We start from the raw sequence: 23,438 nt of genomic DNA, 5'->3' as shown, positions 1-23,438 counted from the left end.
ATTTTCCTCTTTTTTTCTTTAACAGTAGTTCATTTGATTTGCATTTTATGTGGATAAATAAAAGTTTGAGCAAAGTAATGTATTTTACGTTGTATAAGGCGCACTCAAAAGCCTTGATTTTCTTCAAAAGCTGACCCTGCGCCTTATACGCAGGTGCGCCTTATATGTGAAGTAATATTGAGCCACAACAGTTTAAATACGGAGGGTTGTGTCAGGAAGGGCATCCGACGTAAAACCTTTGCCAAAACAAACATGCGGATCAAACCTCTAAAGATGGAGGACACTGATTTGCCGTGGCGACCCCTTGAAGGGAAAAGGCGAAACGGAAAAGAAGAAGAATATTGAGCCACAACAGAGCTTGCAAATACTGTCAGAAGACACGACTCCATTTCCCCCCACCCCTGTTGAAGTATTGCGTATCCCCCGCCTGGACAGTAGCGCCTTATATGTTGTGCTTTATATTTGGAAAACATAGCGATATCTATTATATTCATTGAAGCTGCGCCTTATAATCCGGTGTGTCTTATATACAGAAAATGTTTGAAAATACACCATTCATTGGGGGTGCGCCTTATACATTGGAAAATATGGTAATAGCCCACCCATCCAAAATGAAACTCACATTTTGTTCTTTGATTGCATCGGAATCCGCTCAACGGTTATCACAGCTATACATCGCAATCGTCAACAAAATACATTTCTATTTACGTACTCTTTTCCACAAATCACACCATCTGACATTTAATCTCAATCCAAAAAAATAAAAAAAAGAATAACACACATGCCCGTAATGGAACACAGATTTTGTTCTTTGTCTTGAAATGTGTCAAGCACGATCACAATAATCCTGAAAATAAATGTCTCAAATCCGCAAATTCATCCACATCCTTTTCCATCTTTTTCACAAAAACGACTCCTCGCTGTTGCTTTGCCGTGTACCTTACTTGAAATCATGTTGGAATCACCCGAATCGTGTGATATTTCCTGGCCATGCTCCATTGGAAAAACAGAGAAGTCATTTCAAAGTCATCCCAAAGTATGTATAAAGACACAAAGTCGCTAATGACATTGTTGAATATTTACAGGTGTATACAACGATTTACACGTGTGACCCAGCGTGTCTTATTGTGCCGTCAAGTTCTGCCGTGTATGCTCCCAAGCCATGTTTTCTTTTTTAAATGAAGTATTCCTTTGGGCTTTGCCCCAAAGTATTCTGGGAGTCCATCTGGTGTTCAAAGGCTGAGTCCTGGCTTTCACTCTGCTGCCCATTTTTCACTTGTTGGGTCTGGTAAGTCTCCTTCCGCCGATACAGGAACTTGGCTGCCACGGCCAGGGCGGCCACCGTCACGAAGATGCTCACGGCGATCACGCCTGCCAGGAAAAGTCACTCAATTACTTCATGTAATCGCCAGAAAACAAACTCTCAATCTGTTTATTCTTCGATTTCACTTGAAAGAATTTTGGTGGCACGGGGATCAACTGGTGAGCACTGCGTCGGTTTTCTCTGGGTACTTCGGTCTCCTCCCAATGTTACAAAAACATACATGACGGGAGTGTGACTAAGATTTCATGTAAAATGTGTCCGACAAAGAATAAAATCTTCAAGGCAAAATAATAAAATGATATCAAATCATAAAAACTTGACAATAAGCCTGGCATAATCAATTTTTTAATTATTATTTGCCTGTGGAGCAGTGATAATCGAGGCAAATGAATTCTACCAAGCAAGAGGAAAGGTCAACGTCACCAGTGCTTTATCTTTTCTTCATCACACCAGACGGACAGAAAGTATGAATAGATAACAGTGAGTGAAAATTCCAACCTTTTCAGCTTTGATCGAGCATCACATACAATATTTAAAAAAATGTTGTGTTATGTGGAAAAGGTAGATCGTAAATTAAAAATAGTCATACGAACTCATCAATAATATGGCTGTAAAAGTCAAATGTTGGTATGCATGTTACGAAACTAAAAGCTGTTAACATTGTCACGATCTGGTTGCCGACCAACAGGTGGCGCTGTCGGCCCGCCTGCACCTGCACAGGTGTTGGTCGTTCCGATCAGTGGCAGACTGTCACGTTCTGGTTGGCGACCAACGGATAGCGCTGTCGGCCCCACCTGCAGCTGCACAGGTGTTGGTCGTTCCAATCAGTGGCAGTTAAAATGACTCCCGGCACGACCATTCCGTGTTGGGTCATTGAATGTGTTTGCTTCACCCTGTCAGTTTTTTTTCATTTTGGCAGATTTTTACTTGTGGTTTTCTTTGATACTTTGTACTTTTCTGTTTGGATGACATTGATGTTTTAGGTTTTGTTCCTGCTGACTTTATTTGAATACAATTTGTCAAATACAATCTGCTCTGCTGTTCCCTCCTGCCTGTTTATTTGTGATCTACAACCGTCACCACCTTGCAAACCGTGACAAACATTCATGACACTTTAACTAAATACAGGCAAAATATTTACTAAATTAAGTACTTCAAAAGGAACACAAAGGTTTTGGGACTTATTTATATTGTGTCTTGATGTAGTTTTACAACATCTCGCGAGTCGGCTATTTTCTTTGAATGATGTTTGATGTCTTCGTTTTCATCAGCACTCTAATTTGGTAAGTACTGTCACACTAACAGTTTTGTTTGAATTGCAACAGTCTAAAATGTTGATGGTCTATTTATGAATTGGGAATACATTTGTACAATGTTCACGAGAATTCACAAGAATACTTGAATCGTTATTAAAAATCCAATAATCAAAAATGGAAGGTGAATTATGCAAATTTTGGTTGTTTCATTTTACACTGAAAGTTAGCATGCCACACCAGAAGGAATGTATTTGTCTTAAAGGACAACCGACGCCTCCGGACAAGTTGTGACCATAATTTGTAAAATCACTTCAAATGACTTCTACTGAGCGTATTTTCCAATGATTTCACCGCGTATAGCTATATTTTACATTTTAAGACTCGCACTGAATATTCAGGAAGTCTTGTTTTTGAATTGGCGACGATGCCTACCGTGACGTCACGTCTGGAACACCCCTGACTGAGAAAGCATTTGGGTACTTTGTTTGGTCTGAAAACTTCATGTTGATCCGTGTTGATGGCGAAATTAGAAGGAAAACACATCAATAACGCGATGGTGAATCGTTGTGTGTTGCACCAAGACTACTATTTGATACTCGCTGACACAAATTCCAAGCAGACAATTTCCAACGGAGCTTGGGCGCCATCTTGTGCGCCATCTTGTGCGCCATCCTGTGCATTTTCTGGGACGCTACATTGCAGTCCTGACGGCTGGAATTGATACGGGAGGACTTCTTTAATCGATTGCAAACATTTATGCCTTCCTTTTCAGAACTATTTGAATCATATTCATATTCATATCTGGATGAGTAACAAGAAAGCATCTTCTCCGAATCTGAAGCCATCGTTTTGATTCTAGAGCAAGGCAAGACGTCCTGGCGTGACGTCACGAGCAAGGGGGCGGGTCCTTCTGAAACTCGCCATCACGGACGTCATTTTGAAGTAGTTTTGGGACACTTTAACTCATTTTTATTGGTGTTTTGCATTTGACTCAAACTATCAGCCAGCGTGTTTTGGGTATTTTAGATTCTATAAAACGTTTTCTGATGTCAGTTAAGAAACAAAAAATGGTGTTGGTTGTCCTTTAAAAGATTATATCTTCCTTGACGTTAAACTGAATGTCGAAACTTGCATAATGTATACGTAACTGTAGGCCATTCCGGATTTCGGTGCTGAACTACATTCTCCCACAATGCAAGTCTTCGTGCTACATTTTATCCCGCGGCCGTAGCACATATGCGAACAATAATGGTAATTAGCATGGCGACGACACCTTGCTATTAACGAGGGTGTGTGAACGCATTTTGTTTTGTAGTGTGTGACGCTCTTGTGAGATGTAAGACCCTTTTCAGAGTTACAGGTAAGGTGTAAACAAGTGAGTTGTAAATAAGTAGTTTCGTATTAAGAGTTTATAGAATAATTAACAATGATCCAATCCAATATTGCCTGAGTAGTTTGTGACGAATCTCTAGACAGAAAACACAAAATAAAGGGCTGACATTGCCCTAAACAACTTTCAGGACATAGACTGAAAAGTAGATAATGAATGGACATTTTTATCATTAACATTTTTATATGGCATGATGTAACAACTATTTTTGAATCTCAAGTAGCCCGTCTTTGTGCTCATGCTGTGTACAGATATTGAACAGGATTGAACAGTGCTTCAAAGAGTTAGTGTTGAACAATCACCTGGAATCCATTTGGTGAGTTGTGTAAATTGTGTACTACTTTCAAGGAAAAATGTCTTGTTACAAAACATTCTAAATTTAACTACTTGTAATCTGTCACACACATAAAAATTAAGTTCTGTCTTCTTATTATAATTTACAGTGCATGAAATGGTGTAAAGTACCGAACTAAATAAATGCGAGCCAAATATTTCAGTTGCAAACATGCGAGGCGGAGTTTAGCAGATGTCCATTCATTGTGTATTAGAACGCGACGACAATGGCATAACAGGTTAACTGTGTGAAGAAAGAAAAGGAAAAAAAAACTTTATGGAAATCTTATGTTATAGTGGCCTTTGGGACAGATGAGGTCGTGTCCCACCAGACATGATACCCCCTGCCCCCCACACCACACACACACACGCACACACACACACACACACACACACACACACACACACAACACACACTCACAACCCCTACAATTTACTTTTACGTTGCAGTGAAATTGTTTGCTACCTCCAATGAGCGCCGAGTCTGTCCGCATGGCATTGACTAAAGGCTGGCCAGAACCGGACGGGTCTAGAGCAGAGGAAAAGACGATGAGCAGGAAGAGAAAGGAGATGAGGAGGAAAAGTTAAGGCAAACCAAACTGCCACATTACGCAGATGGCTGACGTGACAAAAAGCAACCAGGCGGAAAGTAAACAGATTAATTAGACAGATCGTAGCGACGCAAGCACAACACTCAGCACAGTGGAAATACTTATACAGTGATCTCAAACCAGCACTTCATCCTTCCATTCAAACATCCTATAATGTCATAACCAGAGAAGACAATAAAACATCAAACAGTAAATATTCCGATCAGCAGAAAATGAACAAGCACTCTTCCGTATTGTCTTTTATAAAAACATATTATAATGATTGCCAAAAATAGATGATTACATACATAAAACATTCTTTGATTAACTAATTCACTGTCAGATGATGCGCAAAAATATGTCCACTTCAATGCCAGGTGTCAAATGCTCAGGGTGGGGGCAGCTGTACAAAAGGTAAATGCTGCCCCCTCATGGGAGGGAAAAACATTGCCAGAGGTCTGACCGGAGCTTAATTCCCCCTTCCACCCTCCCGCAAGACAAAAACAAAACCCAAACAAATTCGCGAAATTCTCGCAAACATTCAGGAATGGCAATGAATGAGTTGAAATGTGTTTATGACCAGTATAATTGATCAAAAAGGTCCTTAGCATTAGCATGGTTAGCCGGTAGGGGGAAAGTCTCACCTGATAGGTGTGGTGTGTTGTGCGTGGCGTAAGGTTTGGATGCGACTGTTAATCCACAATTGGAGCGGATCAGTGGGCCGCTGATGTACACGGTTCCACCATGCGGGTGGAGTAGCGCCTCCTTGAGGGGACTGATGGAATTGAAGCGAACCACTGACAGACAGCCACTGAAGCCCAGCGAGGACAAACGGACCAGATTTGGATCCACTTCTCCCGACTCTGTGACAGATGAGGGGATGATCCAGTTGAGATTCGAGTGCACAGTAATGCAGCTGATTTATGAGTTTTTGCCCTTACTCGTAGGACTCCCTTCCTATTATCCTTTTAAAATTTCGCAGGATTTTTTTTCTCATGGCCTTGTTACTTTTTCTTGAATCGTAAGACTTTTTGGGGGTGAGGGGTTTGCCTCTCCTTGCTACTTTTAGAATTTCTCTTTATCATTCTTATGCCTTTTATATCACCTTCTTGTCATTTTATTCTCATCTTATAACTCTTGTTATATTGTGACTATTTCTTACATTCATCATACCTTTTTCTTGCATTATTGGCTTGTTTTTCCTTTTTTACCTCTTATCATATCAAAAAATTATAGTCTTACACATCTTTTCTCCGATCGTTTGTGTTGTCATATTATTGTCACGGTTTACGAGGTGGTCATGGTTGTGGATTCCAAATAAGCAGGCAGGAGGGAGCAGCAGGTTGTATTTGACAAATTGTATTAAAATAAAGTCAGCAGAAACAAAATCTAAAACATCAAAGTCATTCGAACAGAAAAGTACATAGTAAAAAGCTGCCAAGATGAAACAAACGTGACAGGGTGAAGCAAACAAACAATGACCCGACACGGAATGGCCGGACCGGTAGTCCTTTTAACTGCCACTGATTGGAACGACCAACACCTGTGCAGGTGCAGGCGGGGCCGTCATCGCCACCCGTTGGTCGCCAAACAGATTGCGACAATTATTATTATTATTTTTTAACTTCAGGGTGGCCCATCAAGAGTGGCTGCATTTTCAGCAGCTCCTATATTTTGTTCTTGTGGTTCTTCATTTCATAACTTTCCTGCTTTGAATTGGGTATATCTCCATTTTGAGACTAATAAAGGTTTTCTTTTCTTATTTAAAATGATTTTTCGCCTAACAATTTGGTTTTGTTGTCATGAGTTCTTTCGTGCATTCACATCACAGAACAACTTTTTGTCATTGAGACAACTTTTTCCTCATATTTTTACTTTTATTCTATCATAATACATTTCCCAAAAACATGTTCAGGATTTTACATGATTATACATATTTCCTGCCGTCTGCATGTTCTTTTTTATTCTGACATTTTTCTTGTATTCACATGACATGAAGATGCACAAACGGGAGCATTTTTCAGCCATTAGTTCCACTCATTTTCTACAGAATATTTTGCGAATGTTAGTTGGCAAATGGGCAGGTGTTCAATGCACCCCCTTCATCATCATGACTGCGTGGGATTGACACATGTGGCTTAAAAGCTCCTCTTGGCCCAAACTGCCCATCATGGGCTCTGCCACCCACCGTGTTTGTGGATCCATTTGTAGCCCTGATGGATGGCAGGGTTGGCTAGACGTGACAGCAAATTCACTTTCCCATCACCTTTCCTCAATGACAATTTGACACCAGCAGCTAAAAAAACTAACGGAAGGCTCACCGACACCCTCGGACGAGTCAGTGTTAACGTTAGACCTGACCGGCCACTTGTTTGACTGACAGGCCTTTTGTTTCTGAGTCCTACGTACACATCCAACATTCTTCAGCCTGTCTCTTAACAATGGAATTTGCCAAAATGGTACATGACCATGTCCTAAGAGAGCATCTGGATGACTGATGCAGTTCAAATAACCACCGTGAAGTGTACGTGATTCATATTTGGTAACAAATTGGACAAAACAGATAGGATCGGTTCGTATTTGACGGAGCCTCGAAAATGACCAAAAGTTGCCTATGTGTGTTTTCTGGCATGGGTTTTTGAGACTTTTTAGCTGGATCGACCCATGTTTTCATGTCTACAAATGCCAACCTGCTTGTTTAAGATGGTTTTGTGGGTAGAATTTCCCACCTATTGTATTTTGGTGCACTCACCCTGCACTTTGCCGAGCAACAGTGACCTGATGCCATTGAATTCAGTGTCAGACGTCAAATTGAAGTCTTCTCTGTCACTTTGGTCAATCTGAAAATGAGAAACACAATATGGATTGATGTTAACAGAGAGGAAAGTTATTTGTGGATTAGGAGTTAGCGAGTTGAGAATTACTAACTCTTGCAGTGTTCTGAGAGAGTTAGGTAATACGTTGCTCTCAGCAGTTTACCATGGGAGTAGGAAAACACACCTCAAAAGAATGATGAACGCACATGAAAAGTATTCAATCAAAGTTCTCCACTGGAAGTGATTTTAATGAGGGCCAAAGTGAGGAGAAAGACCAGTTTGTTATCAAAAGGTTAAAGCTTTGATTGCATCTCACAGCAAAGATTCGGAGAAACTTTTAATGGTGTTTGACTTGCGTCAAATATCACTTGACTTTTATAACTTCAGGGCTTTTGCTAACTTTCAACTTCGGCTAGTTGGGGGTTTTGGTCGGGTTCTAACCATGTGTATTTCACTCCCTAAAATATTTGCTTTAGATCACAATGGTTGATTTCTCTTTCCATTTCTTGCAATAATTTTTTGTGGGTTTACTCCTAATAAATATGGCTACCAAAATGTCATGTTGCCAAATGAAACTGACTTGAGTGGCTACATTTTCAAAAATGCACGCAATGTTTCATAAAGTGCAGTGTAACCTAAGTTACCTACACACATCCGACAACTCCACAGCCTTGTTTAGCATTCGGATTAAGCATGATCATGAAGTTAAAAAAAAAAAAAAAACAATATATGTCCAACTCTTCTTTATTGAATTTTGCCGAAAATCTTTGGCAAGTGAACCACGTCCCTCTTGCATCTTGTCAGACAGACGGTGAACCTTTAACTCTGAGCAACCCAAGGCAGCCCAGAGCAGACAGAGACCGACACCGTTTGTCGAACTAAAGCTTTCGATCCTGGCAGATATCTTTTAAGTTCCTTCTTCAAATAGGCAAGACAGCCAGCCGGCGAGGGAGCTAGTCGGCCCCTGGAGCTCCTTTCATGTCAAGCAGGCCATTTTAAGTTTCCTCGGAAGAAAAGAAGCACTGAACGGGGAAAATGACATACATAAATTGCACGCTTTAGCAATCTTTCGCATCCAAAACGTTACTCATGGCACTTTTTTCTTGGGTTAAGCACTGTCTGATCGTTTTTGTTTGTATCTAATGATGCAAATTATGCTAATGCTAACACCCCGCTACACCTTCCAGACAAAAAGCTCAAATGAACTACAGTAAAGTCTCGTTATATCGATATTCAAGGGAGTCTGAAAAAATATCGATATAACCGGGACTATCGATATATCCGACCCTGTTTGCATGTAATTTTCTCCGTGCGTGCATAGAAATAGTATCGATATAACCGGGACTATCGATATATCCGATATCGATATAACGAGACTTTACTGTATTATGGTTATTTATTCATCTAGCTATCTTGCTATCTGTTTTTTTTACATTTTTAAAATTATTATTATTATTTTAATTTTCCAAAAAAGGAGTCACCCAGTAGTTGGCCATCATTCTAGCGCAAAATGGCTGACTTCCAGTCCAATTTACAGCATGGGTCACAGAGACTATTGGATGCATCCTGTCATGATAGACATCCTCACCCATTAAAAAAACAATCATAGAAACTCATATCAGCCATTTATTTTTCAAACTTTGCAGGGGATTCAACTGAGTGCCACTGACACCATGCATCTCGGTACGATTTCCACAATTTTTTTGGACCAATGAGCTACAAAAGAGTAAATGTTGGGAAACATATTTACATTGCTTTGCATATTCTATTGGTTTGTTTTTCGTTACCTGGAGAGACACGGCATCCATCACCCTGCTAACGACCACCATATGCAGACGACCATCAGCTAAACCCTTGGCTTGGCTCCTTAACACTTCAGCTTCCTTGCTGTCATGGAGTTTGTAACGAACTTCCAGCTTTTCTGGGTACACAGACACACACACACACAGACACACACAGTGACGTGCAGTCAGGGGAGGCAGGTGAGGCAGTGCCTCACCTGTCATGGAAATATCAAATGAAAAAATTAATTAAACGGTTATATGTATTTAGTGATTTGTACTTTAAAGTTCTTATCCATTTAACTTCACCATTTTTGGATTTTTTTTCAAAATCGCAGAATGTTCACATTTACCGTTCAAATACTAAGTAGAGACGAGTGGTGAGGCAGCAGCCGGCTGATCCTCAACATGGATTGCGCAATCACTATGCTAACTGTGCTGGCTTGCTCTGCAGTGAGACCGCATTGCCATCCGTCTGCATATCGCTATTAAAGCGTTCAAACACGTTTAGTATATGAACTACATTTCTACAGTTTAGCTGGTGTATATAATGTACAGTCACTGTACATTATAAACACTGTACTACAGTGTTTATTTTGTTTTATTTTTCTCAAAACTCTGTGCGTAGGTGAGGCACACAGTTCTCCCGCCTCATGACAGGGGGCGCTTGTGATTCGAGAGATACTTGCGACTCCACGTCTGCAGAATAATAGAATTAGGGACAGCAAGCTACAGTAAACAGTTAGCAAGTAAAGTGCAACCCTCCAGTCATTTTTTCGTGTTCCTTGGCCTCATTTTCAGAATGGAGGATTACATATCTAAATTGAAAGAATTTTCTAAACTGGACGTTCAATCGAAGCAGGAGGTAATAATTAAAGGAACACCGGAGCTAAAAGGTTTGCTTCAGACAACGGGACAGAATACTCGCTCTTTTCAGAAGGACTGGTACACACGAAAAGGCTGGCTGTGTGGATGTCCAGCAAGAAACTGCCTTTTCTGCTTTTCCTGCCTTCTGTTCTCAATTTATGACAATGTCTGGACTCAAGTGGGATATTGCGACCTGAAAAATTTACAACGGAGCCTCATCAAACATGAGTGGTCGACCGCACAAATCCAAAGTCAAATCGCGCTAAAAACATTTGGGATGTCCAGGATCGACTTGGCTTTTGATGAACAGCGAAGACTCAACATCAGCATCCACAATGCTAAGGTAAAGGAGAACCGGGAGATTTTAAAAGATCTTATCAATGCCACCTGCTTCCTTGCCAAACAACAGCTGGCATTTTGTGGAAATGATGAAAGTAAAGGCTCTGCTAATCGTGGCAACTATGTTGAACTATTACATGCTTTCGCTGAGAAAGATGACAGGCTAGCGAGACATTTGGAGACATCCACTGTATTTTCTGGCCTGTCAAACAGAATACAGAACGATTTAATTGAAGCAGTTGGTGATGTCATTAGAAATGACATTAAAAAGGAGATCGGTGCAGCCTCATTTGTTGCTGTAGAAGTAGACGAGATTGTCATTCTCAGCACTGAAAAGACTGAAAACATACAGTCGGAACAGGACTGGTCAAGGACGACTTTCTTCACTGGCAGTGATCTCCATTGAGACAGAGAGACTTTTAAAACTGAAGAAAGATAAGGAAGGCTTCTACAAAGAAGTTATCGATGCCTTTCTTCAGAAGGAGCGGCATGGACTTCATTTACAAGTAAAGGTAACACGATAATAACGTTTTTTTAAATTATTTTTTTCTATGCTACAGTTTGTATATATAAAGAATGCTGACATGACATTTTAAACAAAACACGTTAACTGTTGCCAATCAAATGGAGAATAAGCTACTCTGTAGAGTTCATGTTTGGAAATCTGACTATGATGACGTCAGTGCCTCACCAGCCATGAACCGCACCGCACACACACACACACACACACACACACACACACACACACACACACACACACACACACACACACACACACACACACACACACACACACACACACACACACACACACACACACACACACACACACACACACCAAACCCCTTCTCATTTCTTATCCTATGAATATTACCAAGTTGCATCTTTCATCCACGTGTTGACTCTCAATGAGGAGCTTTGCGTATTCAAGAGGATAAGTCCTCGTTGCCTATCAATAACAGTAATTAATTTTTGCTATTATTACACTGCCGTGAAGAGCAGACGTTCTGAGGTCTTCGAGGCAGCGCAGGGGAAAAACTCATTGTCCTTCACATAAGCTATTTAGAGCCGCTTTCGAACCAGCTAATTAATCCCGTAAAGAACAGTGCTGGACTGGGAGGTTATTTTTATAAGAGCAAATGGATGAAACAATACACCAATCAAAGAACCCTGCCAAGATTTTAATATTTTTTAAACATGTGAAAATAATAATAATAATAATTATTATTATTATAATAATTATTATTATTATTATTATTATTATTATAATAAATGTCATTTATAAGCGCCTTTCAAAACTCATTCGTAACGCTTTACAGTCACAGGGTACTGTGACTGTAAAGCGATGTGATTATGTGATGTTAGCATTTACTTATTTTAGTAGCATTTCATCTCTAAAAAACGACAAATGGGAATAACACCCATTTGAGTGAGGACCTTTGCCGAGGTTGAAATGTGACTCAATTAATAGATACCTCAGTTTATCCTGTTAGCTTACATTGCTAATGTTGCTGGGCACAGAAGACAAACGATGAGATCTTTAGGGTTAACCTTGTTGCGGCCCTCTAACACTCGACAAAGTGTTTATTGTGACCTTCCGTAGATAAGCGCTGGTCACGTCTCACTAACGACATCGGTGGACTTTCCCTCCTCCCAGCCAAGGCTAAAAAGCTAATAACGGGCACAGCTGGAGCGATTAAAAAGGCAACAGAGGTTGACAGGATGACTGCGACTGGAGGCGGAAGCGACTGACATTGCTTGATAGGATGCTGTAGCGAAAAAAGAAGAGGGGAGGTCTAGGGAGGTCAACATCACGTGAAGACTGTGGGCTTGGCCAACAAGATAAGATGGAATGCAGTGAAGATCAGCGTCTGAGAAGAAACTGAAAGGTGATGAATTCTTGTTTTGAATTGGTAAATCATCAAACTTTCATGCTCTAACCACATGATATGGCATAGGGGAAAATATTATCATGTAAAGCTTGACAATTTGGCATCGCCCAGTTGTCTCGCATTTCAAGATTCTGGTCATAGTCTGTTTAAATACAAGCCGTGGAATGTATCCAATGTGGTCTGAATGTTTTTTAAACAAGATTGGCTGCTTTCCCAATCCATTTTAGACATGGTTGCTTGAGGGTTTTTTTTTGTATTTCCAGTCGACATATGCACCCAATTTTGTGCTGAATGGAGGCACAGGTGTCAGGGGCAATTTTTATTTTCATCCTAACTATCCAGGTGGTGCTGTTGAGTGTGAAATGGCTTGGTTTAACCAAAATGGACACTGTCAACTTCACTTTCATGCATCGGTTGTGATGTTTTTTTCCATGTATTCTGACATAATGAATTCTACTAAGATTTGTGTTGATCTGGAAAGCAGGTGTTGGTGGGCTACTGTTTTTCTCATTTTTCAGGGGTGCTACTGAATAATAGATGGCTGATTCACTTCATACTAAAATAGCCACTTTTTTATATTCACTTTCGGGCATTTGTCCTTCAAACTTTTTCATGTGTTCTGACATGATTGACACATCAAATACATTTTATGATAATGGTTGAAACTGGTAATGGGCTGATTAAAAACTGTCTCACCATGCTTGTTGATGAGCAGTGCCAGGTACTCTCGCTGATATGACGATACAAAGAGCAGAAGTGCAGGACTCTGGTTGGTTCGGAAGCTCAGCGACACGTTTTCCGCTCTCAGGCTCACGTCGGACAAGATGGAGGATGGTAGTATGGCACTGACGTTCCCGCCGCCTCGCTCATGGGCGCCCATCTGGAAGGCGTAGTGGACAGATGTTGTCGGCTTGAAGATAGCCGACACCTCTGGAAAAAGGACGCAGGTTTGGTGTCGGCCATCTCAGTGCAGTGTTTCATTCAACTGATCATGTAACGTTGAACTAAGTGGAAACTTGGATAGGAATAATTTCTAAATGGTCAAGGTACTACTTGAAGGAAAGGTGTTATTTTGTGGCTCTTGGTAGTTTCAAGTCTGATGGAATGGGCATGAAATCTTGGGTGCCTCCAGGGTCAGTCCTTGAACCCTTTTTCTTTCGTTTGTTTATGTTACTCTTGAGCCCAATGTTGGCTATCATGGCAATGCAGCTATATTGTCCCTAAATGACATCAGTTAAATAATCGCATTATTTGACTGTCGGAAGCAAATTAACACCACTCTCACCTTCATGACAGAAGACTCCGTCATAGGCCGACTGGTCACAGCTGCAATGAAATCCTTTGTTCCGCTCCATGCAGCGTCCATGGTTGCGGCATAGCACACCGTAACTGTCGCAGTGACCTGGGCAACCGGCCTGGACGCCGGGCGTGATGCGCGCCCTCTCCTCTAGGTCCAAGGTGGCACCGTTGAGCTGCAAGGAGCGGATGCAACCACGGAATCCCTTCTGGCGAGACGCTGTCCCCCCTGTACAGGCATATTATTATTATTAGATTATTTCGACAGCTGTTTGTTTTCTTTTGGGGAATTTATTATGTTCTATATATACTGTATATATGTATACAGTATATATATATATATATATATATATATATATATATATATATATATATATATATATATATATATATATATATATATATATATCAGAATCATCTTTATTGCCAAGTATGTAGAACACACAAGGAATTTGTTTCCGGTAGAACACGCTGCACTAGTATCGTCGTCAAAAAAACTGCTAAGTGGCACTATACAGTTCCATTTTGGCTACTGTTGAAAGAGTTCAAAGAGTTAATGGCTTGGGGAAAGAAGCTGTTTAAATGTCTGCTGGATTTGGTGCGCATGGATCGGTAGCGCCTGCCTGAGGGGAGTAGCTGGAAAAGGTGGTGGGCAGGGTGCGGAGGGTCCAGTAGGATTTTCCGCGCCCTTGTTCGGATTCTTGCAGTGTGCAAGTCCTCGAGAGTGGGTAGGGCGGTGCCAATGATTTTTTCCGCCGTCCTAACCGTCCGTTGAAGTCAGATTTTGTCCATTTTTGTGGCGGCCCCGAACCAAACGGTGATGGAAGAACACAGGATGGATTCGATGACATATATATATATATATACAGTAAAGTCTCGTTATATCGATATCGGATATATCGATAGTCCCGGTTATATCGATACTATTTCTAAGCACGCACGGAGAAAATTACATGCAAACAGGGTCGGATATATCGATAGTCCCGGTTATATCGATATTTTTCGGACTCCCTTGAATATCGATATAACGAGACTTTACTGTATATATATATATATATATATATATATATATATATATATATATATATATATATATATATATATATATATATATATATATATATATATATATATATATATATGTTACTCTTATTTGAATCACTTATTTTCAACTGCTGCAACAATGAACTATTTTAATGTTATTGTAACCTCTGTAGCATTAGGTATATGTATGGGTAGGAAATGCATCATTCCTGTTGCACCAAACCTTTCCCACTCCCATGTAATATCTGGGATTAAGGGTGACTGTGAATAATGATACCTCATATCCTCTGCCGAAACTAAACCCACCTGAGTGTTCAGGTAAAGTCGTTTAGCACAGCTCAGGTCCAAAAAAAAACTACCTGCGGCTTTCTGATGAAATTTGCTCACTTGTTTGTTGACTTGTTGATGAACATGAAGTGACGTCTAATGTTGAGATGTGCACAATGATAAAATCCAAATGGTGGATTTAGCGCTTTGAAGATGGACAAATAGCATTAGCATTGAAGCAGTGATAAAGAGGCCCGTGGTTGTATTGAAGTTTTGTCGTAGCTTGTTAATAGCTAATTACATGACGAACTGATTAATGACCCCCCCGTGGTTCAGCTTGTTCAATTAGCGATTATTTTAAGAGCCTCCCAAGAATAAATCACATTGGGAAGTTTATTAGCACGTTGTGCTGACTGGAGCATTTTTCTTATTTGTTCTGTGGTTAGGGAGATAATGGAGTTAACCAACACACTCACTATGGCACTGTAGACATATGCAGGCATTTCCATTGCAAAGTGCATATTAATTTTTTTACAGTCAAACAAAGATGTAGTCAGGAGATAATAAAGCGAAGCAATATAACATTTACATTAAACATTAATGACTTTTTGTGAAGTCACAAAAACATGGCCTCTAGCTAATGAAGCGAAACAAATGGCCAGAAGTTATAGACGCTAAGATAATGACCGCATGCATCAAAAGTTAAAGTCTTGATTTCACTCAGGAGTTTTGTTCAGGTAGGCATCTTTTGGGTATTTTCACACTTTCATCACATTTATGGTAAAAGTGCATGTGTGAAGCAAGCAAGATACAGTCAAGAGCCAATGAAGCTAAGCTAGCAGACGTCAAAACTATCCACTTAGACCTCTGGCTAGGTTCCGTTTGGCTCAGTGACTTTTCATTCCTAGGAGATCTATCTATCTATCTATCTATCTATCTATCTATCTATCTATCTATCTATCTATCTATCTATCTATCTATCTATCTATCTATCTATCTATCTATCTATCTATCTATCTATCTATCTATCTATCTATCTATCTATCTATCTATCTATCTATCTGTATGTCTGTCTGTCTGTCTGTCTGTCTGTCTGTCTGTCTCTCTCTCTCTCTCTCTCTCTCTATATATGTCACGTTTTGCGAGGTGGTGATGGCGGGTTCGGATCCCAAAAAGCAGGCAGGAGGGAGCAGGAGGTTGTTTGACAAATTGTATTAAAATAAAGTCAGCAGGAACAAAATGTAAAACATCAAAATGATCTGAATGGAAAAAATACAAAGTAGCAACAGAAAACCAAGTGTAAAAGTCCGCCAAGGTTAAACAAACACGTACACAATGCATGCTGCAACCAAGCAGCAAACAAACAAACAATGAATCGGCACCCGATGGTCGTGCCGGGTGTTCTTTTAAATGTCAATGATTAAACGACCAACACCTGCGGAGGCTGCAGGCAGGGCTGACGTCGCCACCCGCTGGTCGCCAATCTGATCGGGACGACCAGCACCTGTGAGGTGTAGGCGGGGGCGACAGCGCCCCCCGTTGGTCGCCAACCAGATCATGACAGTACCCCCCCTTCAAGGGGCTGCTTCCAGAAGTCCCAACAGTCTCCCAAAAGGTCCACTCGCCAGGGAACGGTCGGTGGAGAGGGCAACCGCTGCCTCTCCAGCATACGACGGGCGGCGGCCTGATGGGAACGGGACTCGGCCTGGGGTGGACGAAGACGCGGCACGGATCGTCGTGGGCGTGAGTGCGATCCCTCTCGCACGTTCACGCGACGGCGCATGGCTCTGCGTGGACGTCGACTGCCAGGCGCAGAATGGCACCCCGTACGGCCGTATGGGACCAGGTCTCGGCCGGACGCCGACGTGGGCGTGAACTGCCCGGCTCCGGGGGAACGAGACGGGTCCAGAGCCGCTCCGGGATCCAGCGGTGAGTGGGGTCTCGGACTGACGTTGACGCGGACGTTGCACGGCTCGTCGTGGATGAGACTCAATTCGTCATGCACGACGACAGCGTGGCTGGACGTGGGCGTGCAATGCCAGTCACCCAGTGTCACCCTGGACGGCCACCTGGAAGGAGGTCTCGGCCGGACGTTTACGTGGACGTTGCGGCTCGTCGAGTGACGCAATTCAAACGCGACGAGGCTTGCGCTAACGTGGACGTAGCATGGTCAGGCACGGGGTGGAAATGAGACGGGTCCGATGTACCTGCGGGATCCGATAGTTGGCCGATTCATTCTGTCTCGTTTCGCGAGGTGGTGATGGCGGGTTCGGATCCCAAAAAGCAGGCAGGAGGGAGCAGGAGGTTGTTTGACAAATTGTATTAAAATAAAGTCAGCAGGAACAAAATGTAAAACATCAAAATGATCTGAATGGAAAAAATACAAAGTAGCAACAGAAAACCAAGTGTAAAAGTCCGCCAAGGTTAAACAAACACGTACACAATGCATGCTGCAACCAAGCAGCAAACAAACAAACAATGAATCGGCACCCGATGGTCGTGCCGGGTGTTCTTTTAAATGTCAATGATTAAACGACCAACACCTGCGGAGGCTGCAGGCAGGGCTGACGTCGCCACCCGCTGGTCGCCAATCTGATCGGGACGACCAGCACCTGTGAGGTGTAGGCGGGGGCGACAGCGCCCCCCGTTGGTCGCCAACCAGATCATGACAATATATATAGATATATATATCTCTCTCTCTCTCTCTCTCTATATATATATATATATATATATATATATATATATATATATATATATATATATATATATATATATATATATATATATATATATATATATATATATATATATATATATATATAAAAAATCCTCGTCTCACCCACCATGGGTGGTGTCTGTCCCCATTTCAGCTCGGGTCCTCTACCAGAGGCCAGGAAGCTTGAGGGTTCTGCGCAGTATCCGTGCTGTTCCCAGCACTGCGCTTTTCTGGACCGAGATATCCGATGTTGTTCCCGGGATCTGTTGCAACCAATATATATATATATATATATATATATATATATATATATATATATATATATATATATATATATATATATATATATATATATATATAATTTGATTTTCTCACCAATGAACAGCTGGCTGTAGAGCTGCAGGTGAATGTGTCCGTCGGCGGGCGCCTGCCGGGTGACGGCGGGCACGGCGTCCAATCGTATTGATGCCTCTTTCACGTTGCGCTCTACCTGAACCCGATGCCAGCGCTCATCGTTCAGTGGGGAGCTTGAGTCTACGCCAACCTCCAGTGGACCGTTGCCAACGTCGAAGGAGAACAGAACGCGGGTGGGAGCTGGTGCGAATCAAGGTAGAGACCATTTTTTTGTGAGTGAATCATTATTTGGGCCTTTATAAACATATGATTTATTTGGTTTACAGTCCTTAGGGGCAAAACAAACTTTAAAAGACACCTTTGATTGATAAAGACAACACCTGCATTCCGTTAATTTCAGATTAAATGTCATGACCCGGTCCGGCCTCCCTGTGTGCAGTTTGCATGTTCTCCCCAGGCCAGCGTGGGTTTTCTCCGGGTCCTCCGGTTTCCTTCCGCATTCCAAAAACATGCATGGCAGGCTGATTGAACACTCCATTGTCCCTTGGTGTGAGTGAGAGTGGTTGTTTGTCTCTGTGTGCCCTCTGATTGGCTGGCAACCAATTCAGGGTGTCCTCCATCTAGTGCCTGAAGACGGCCAGGATAGGCTCCAGCACCGCCGCGACCCTAATGAGGAATAAGCGGTACGGAAAATGGATGGATGGATGGATGTTATGTTAAATCCGTTGAAAAGTTCAAGATTAGTAAACCTCAAAGTATTGGAATCGAAAATGCTAAAATGTCTTTGCTAATCTTTATGTACCAATATCAGTGTTTGAAACAGCGTCTGCCCGGATGCTCGGGGCGTACAACTTACAAAACGTCTCAGCCCGGGTGGCTGACAACTTCTTCAAGAAAAAAAATAAATAGATATGTATTTTTTTTTTCAAATCAAATGTTTGCTTTATTTAATAAAGCAAAGCTTTGAACAAAGATTTCAAAATCAGAATAAATTATTCCGATTTCGAAATCTTCATCGGTTTGGAAATGTCTATATTTCGGTTTGTTTGGCAATTTGCATACACGGCATGGCAGCCAATCAGAAGCCTGCTTCGCGCTTCCATATTTCCCGAGTGTTATAAGGTCCTGCATTTGCATATCATTTTACAAAGTAGACGCACAGAACATCAACCCCAAAAGAAAGATTTAAAAGAATCTAACAAAATTTATGACGCTAAAAAACGTAAACGTACATTATACCGTGACTGTAAAGTGTACTTGAGAGTTTTGAAAGGTGCTTAGCAGTTGAACGTACATTAAAAGTATTGTGGAAACAGGAGTTCACGTGGGTTTTAGCAGACGACGCAACGCATACATTGCATTGTGTAAAATGACGGACAAATTACCAACTGGAGCAAAATCCTCAGCAAGGGATATTTATGATAAATTAAGCAATAGTGCATTTTTGGTAGGTACCTCCTTAATAAAAACAATCCATAATACTTTGCAACAATGTTTTTTTTTTCAGATGTTCAATTTTCAGAGTTGTCTGCCCTGGTGTCCGGTAACGTTTTGTCACGAGTTTCAGACACTGCCAATATGTGTCTCTGTAAAAATGTGAAAACCTTCTGTGACTTTTGAGAACCTAGTGTTTTTTTTTTTTATTGCCTTCGATATTTACAGTCAAGTTTGTTGTGCTCCCGCTTCGGTGGTCTATCAACCTCTTTGATAAATCGATTCGGAAAATGAATGAATTCATATACATTAATGGAACATTTTTCGATCGATGATCCAATTAGATAACATATTTCGTTCTTCAACAAACATTTTTTTTGATGAGGACGATTTCTTCTTTATTGCACCTTGTGGATTTGGTTTGGTAAACATTAACATTAATTTGGGTTAGTAAGAAAAAATACGTCTGTGCCAAGGAAAGCTAATCTCTATCTGGTGTTTGTGTCTCCTATTAGTACGGATTCCCTCAGGGTTCACTCCTAGGGCTACTTCAATTTTGTTCCTCACACTCGACTCCATTTCTGCAAGCGTTGAGCTCACTATCTGTGCACCAGCTCATGCCTCCAGTGCTTAAGAAGAAGAAGCTATTCCGTATTGTGTGACCACTTTCATTTGCACTGTTGATATAATTGCCTCGGGCACGTTATGGATCGCCGCATGCCAGAGTGTCGCCAGAGCCTATCGGTCTCCTGAAAGATTTAGCAGAGTGCTGGCCAAGCACAACGCCGGCAGTGGTGAGAAGGAGGAGATGAAACAATATTCCAACTTCCTCGGTTTCTTGGGAGCCCGGCGACAGAGTTACCCCACAATAGGAACAGAGCGGCAGTATTCCAAGCTGAAACCTGGTGATTTCCCCAAGGTGTCCCTGCATTAGCTGCTGTTTTTGTCCCCTCAACTCCCACGTCGACCATGGCAGCACCACAAATGAAAGTGCGCAGACTCGTCAAAGTTTCACGTCATAAACAACCGTCTCATTCCCATGCAAAGTAAATCACATCAAAATGACACCCAGAAGCCTGGCTCACAAGGATCATTAAAACAGATTTTTTTCCCCACGTCTCTGTGCTGTACATCATATAGGCCCCGAAAGCAGATTTGGAGGTTGATTCCATTTCCGCAAAATTAATTGTTAATGTAGAATTGCCTTGAGTTTCAAGTTTTATTTGTACCTTGAAACATCTTTCCACCAAATTTCAGATCTGCTTATACTCACAAGGGTCGCAAGAGTGCTGAAGCCTATGCCAGCTGTCTTAAAGCAGTAAGGAAACCCTATACCGGTTGCCAGTCATGAGCAGGGCACACTTTGATGAACAGCCATTTGCGCTCACAATCACACTAAGGGACAATTGTGAATGTTGCATTGACCTGCCATCCATTTTTTAGGAACGTCAGAGGTAACGGGATAACCCACAGAACATGCAAACTCCAAATAGGAAGACCGGAGCCGGAATTTAATCCCGCACCTCTATACTTCGAGGTTGACATTCGAACTCGTCGCCCACCGAGCCGCAAACGAGTGTGTGAACTCACACTGGAGCTCGATGCGTATAAAGTCCCTGATGCCCAAGTTTTCCAGGAAGACACCGGAGGGAGCGGCGGTCTTGAAGAGGAAAGTGATGTCAGCGCTCAGCTCACCATGGAACGTCGGGAAGTGGAGATAAGACGTTGCTGTGGCGAAGAAGGCAGCGTTCCAGAAATTCTCTGAGGGGAGACAATTATTTCAATCATGAATGAATAATATAATATGATGTCCAAGATGGAGCCCGAATCGGCAGCCGTCAGAAAGTGCTCTCACGAGCCTTGCCTTTTTTTGTTTGTTTTTGTGTTTTCTTTTGTCATTTTGAGTTTCTGTGTGTCGTGTGGAATGGATCCGGATTGTCAGAATTTTTGGCCACATCATTCATCAAGGAGGAGACTCCGATGAGTTGTTGTGCCTTTTCGGCAGGACGAATATGGCAGCACTCTTTTTGATTTGGGAGGAATGTCGGTGCCATTTGACTGTCATCGCTGGACAGTTCTGGGGCGATATTTTGCGCCTGTAATGGGCAGCATTTTCACAGCCTTGCTTTGTTCAGCGGAAATGTCGGTTGGACAGTCTGCGGCTGGATGGATACATGACTTGAGGAGCCCGCGATGAGAAGAAACGAGCATCAAAGCAGAGTGATGATGCGTATGTGGAACGGTCGCGGCTTGGAATTGAAGCGCATTTACGTGGGACAGGCTATGTGAGACTTTCTTTTCGTCAATGGATGCTACAGCTTCGTGTTAGCTTTCAACATTTAGCTTGTTGTTTTTGTATTGTTTTTGTTTTTTCTTTTGTTTTTTTCCGTTGTCACTTTGTGTTGTTGTACATCATGTGGAATGAATCCAGATTTTTTTTTCAGCATTTTTGGCCACGACATTCATCAAGGAGGAGATTGTACTGAGCGGTTGCGCCTTTTCGGCAACACGAATATGCCAGCACTGTTTTTGATTGGGAGGACTGTCGATTGTTGGTGCCATTAGACTGTCATCGGTGGACAGCTCTTGGGCAATTGTGCTTTTTTACACCTGTAATGGGCAGCATTTTCACAGCCCCGCTTTGTTCAGCGGAAAGGTCGTTGCTGTTGGACAGTCTATGGCTGGATGGATGCGATGAGAAGGAGCTTCAGCGCAGAGCACCGACGCAGGCATGGAACTGTTGCGGCTTGGAATTGAAGTGGATTTACGTGGGACAGGAGATGTGAGATCTCATTTCGTCAGTGGTTGCTACAGCTTCATGTTTGCTTTCAACATTTTGCTTGTAGTAGACGTGCACATTCCACTATGACGTCCCTGATCCACTGGTGAAAAGGACCCTTTGATACTCTCCTCATTTATCTAGAATTGCTTCATACAACAAAGAGGGTACAGAAAGTGCTTAAGATTTATTGACTGTGTCTTTTGTGTTATGTAATATTATTTTGACTTCAAGATGGCGCCGCGAGAGTGGCTGCCTTTACACCAGGTCCTGTATTTTGTTTTTCTACTTCTGCCTTTCCTCATACTTACATCACTTTTCTGGTGTGACATGTAAATTTGCCCATTGCGAGACTAATAAAGGCTAATCCAATCCAATATGTTTGTGATCAACTCAGGTTGGATTTTTTGGTGTAATTCAAGTGGTACGATTTTGATTTGATTTATTTATTTTTAACCTTGAAGGGGTTGAAGGGTGCGCCCTATCGTGCAGAAAATACGATTTTGGTATCTTTTTTTCATTAAGCTCTTCTCCGACTTTTTTGTTCAGAATCTTCAAATTCAGACACTCCTTTTCTTGACTCTTCAGCCTTCATAATTCTGGTTATCCCACATCACTTTTCCTTATATTATAAGAATTTTTATATATTTTTTTTATATTATAAGAAAATTTGCTTGTGGACACTCCTCTTTTCTGACTCGACGTTTCAAGCTCCTTTTGTAAGTGAGCTTTTCCAAATATTTTGTCATAATACTTTGTGTTTTTTTTCCCCATTTCTTTTTTCCAACTCTTCTTGTCAGACTCCTTTCCCAAATCATCTTTCCTGACTCTTCTCTCAAGATGCATTCAATTTGATAGATTAGTGGTGTATAGATTTTAAATATGGTCTAAGTTTTTACATAAAGGTCAGACTTCAAACCCGAAAACTGAAATTGGCATTAAGTATTTGACCTGTGGACC

General features: G+C 41.6%; 1 protein-coding gene across 2 annotated transcripts in view; it reads right to left on the bottom strand.

Annotated features, from left to right (window-relative positions):
• Positions 1-431: 431 nt before the first annotated feature.
• The window catches only part of LOC148891672 (contactin-associated protein-like 4), an 83,884-nt gene continuing 60,877 nt past the window's right edge, over positions 432-23,438 (bottom strand). Inside the window, exons 16-24 of one of the 2 annotated variants that reach the window (XM_089008605.1) lie at positions 21,290-21,460; positions 18,287-18,505; positions 13,874-14,113; positions 13,285-13,518; positions 9,497-9,630; positions 7,646-7,733; positions 5,538-5,756; positions 4,770-4,832; positions 432-1,371 (exon numbers count right to left, since the gene is read on the bottom strand). In XM_089008605.1, the coding sequence (XP_088864731.1) occupies positions 1,175-1,371; positions 4,770-4,832; positions 5,538-5,756; positions 7,646-7,733; positions 9,497-9,630; positions 13,285-13,518; positions 13,874-14,113; positions 18,287-18,505; positions 21,290-21,460 (1,565 nt within the window). In that variant the 3' untranslated portion in view covers positions 432-1,174. The remainder of the gene's footprint in view (positions 1,372-4,769; positions 4,833-5,537; positions 5,757-7,645; positions 7,734-9,496; positions 9,631-13,284; positions 13,519-13,873; positions 14,114-18,286; positions 18,506-21,289; positions 21,461-23,438) is intronic. The other variant, XM_089008606.1, reaches the window with a different exon arrangement.

Source organism: Hippocampus bargibanti, linkage group LG11, assembly GCF_051943395.1.
Source record: "Hippocampus bargibanti isolate YZ-2025 linkage group LG11, ASM5194339v1, whole genome shotgun sequence".
Taxonomy (NCBI): domain Eukaryota; kingdom Metazoa; phylum Chordata; class Actinopteri; order Syngnathiformes; family Syngnathidae; genus Hippocampus; species Hippocampus bargibanti.
This window is presented reverse-complemented; position numbering and strand designations above follow the sequence as displayed.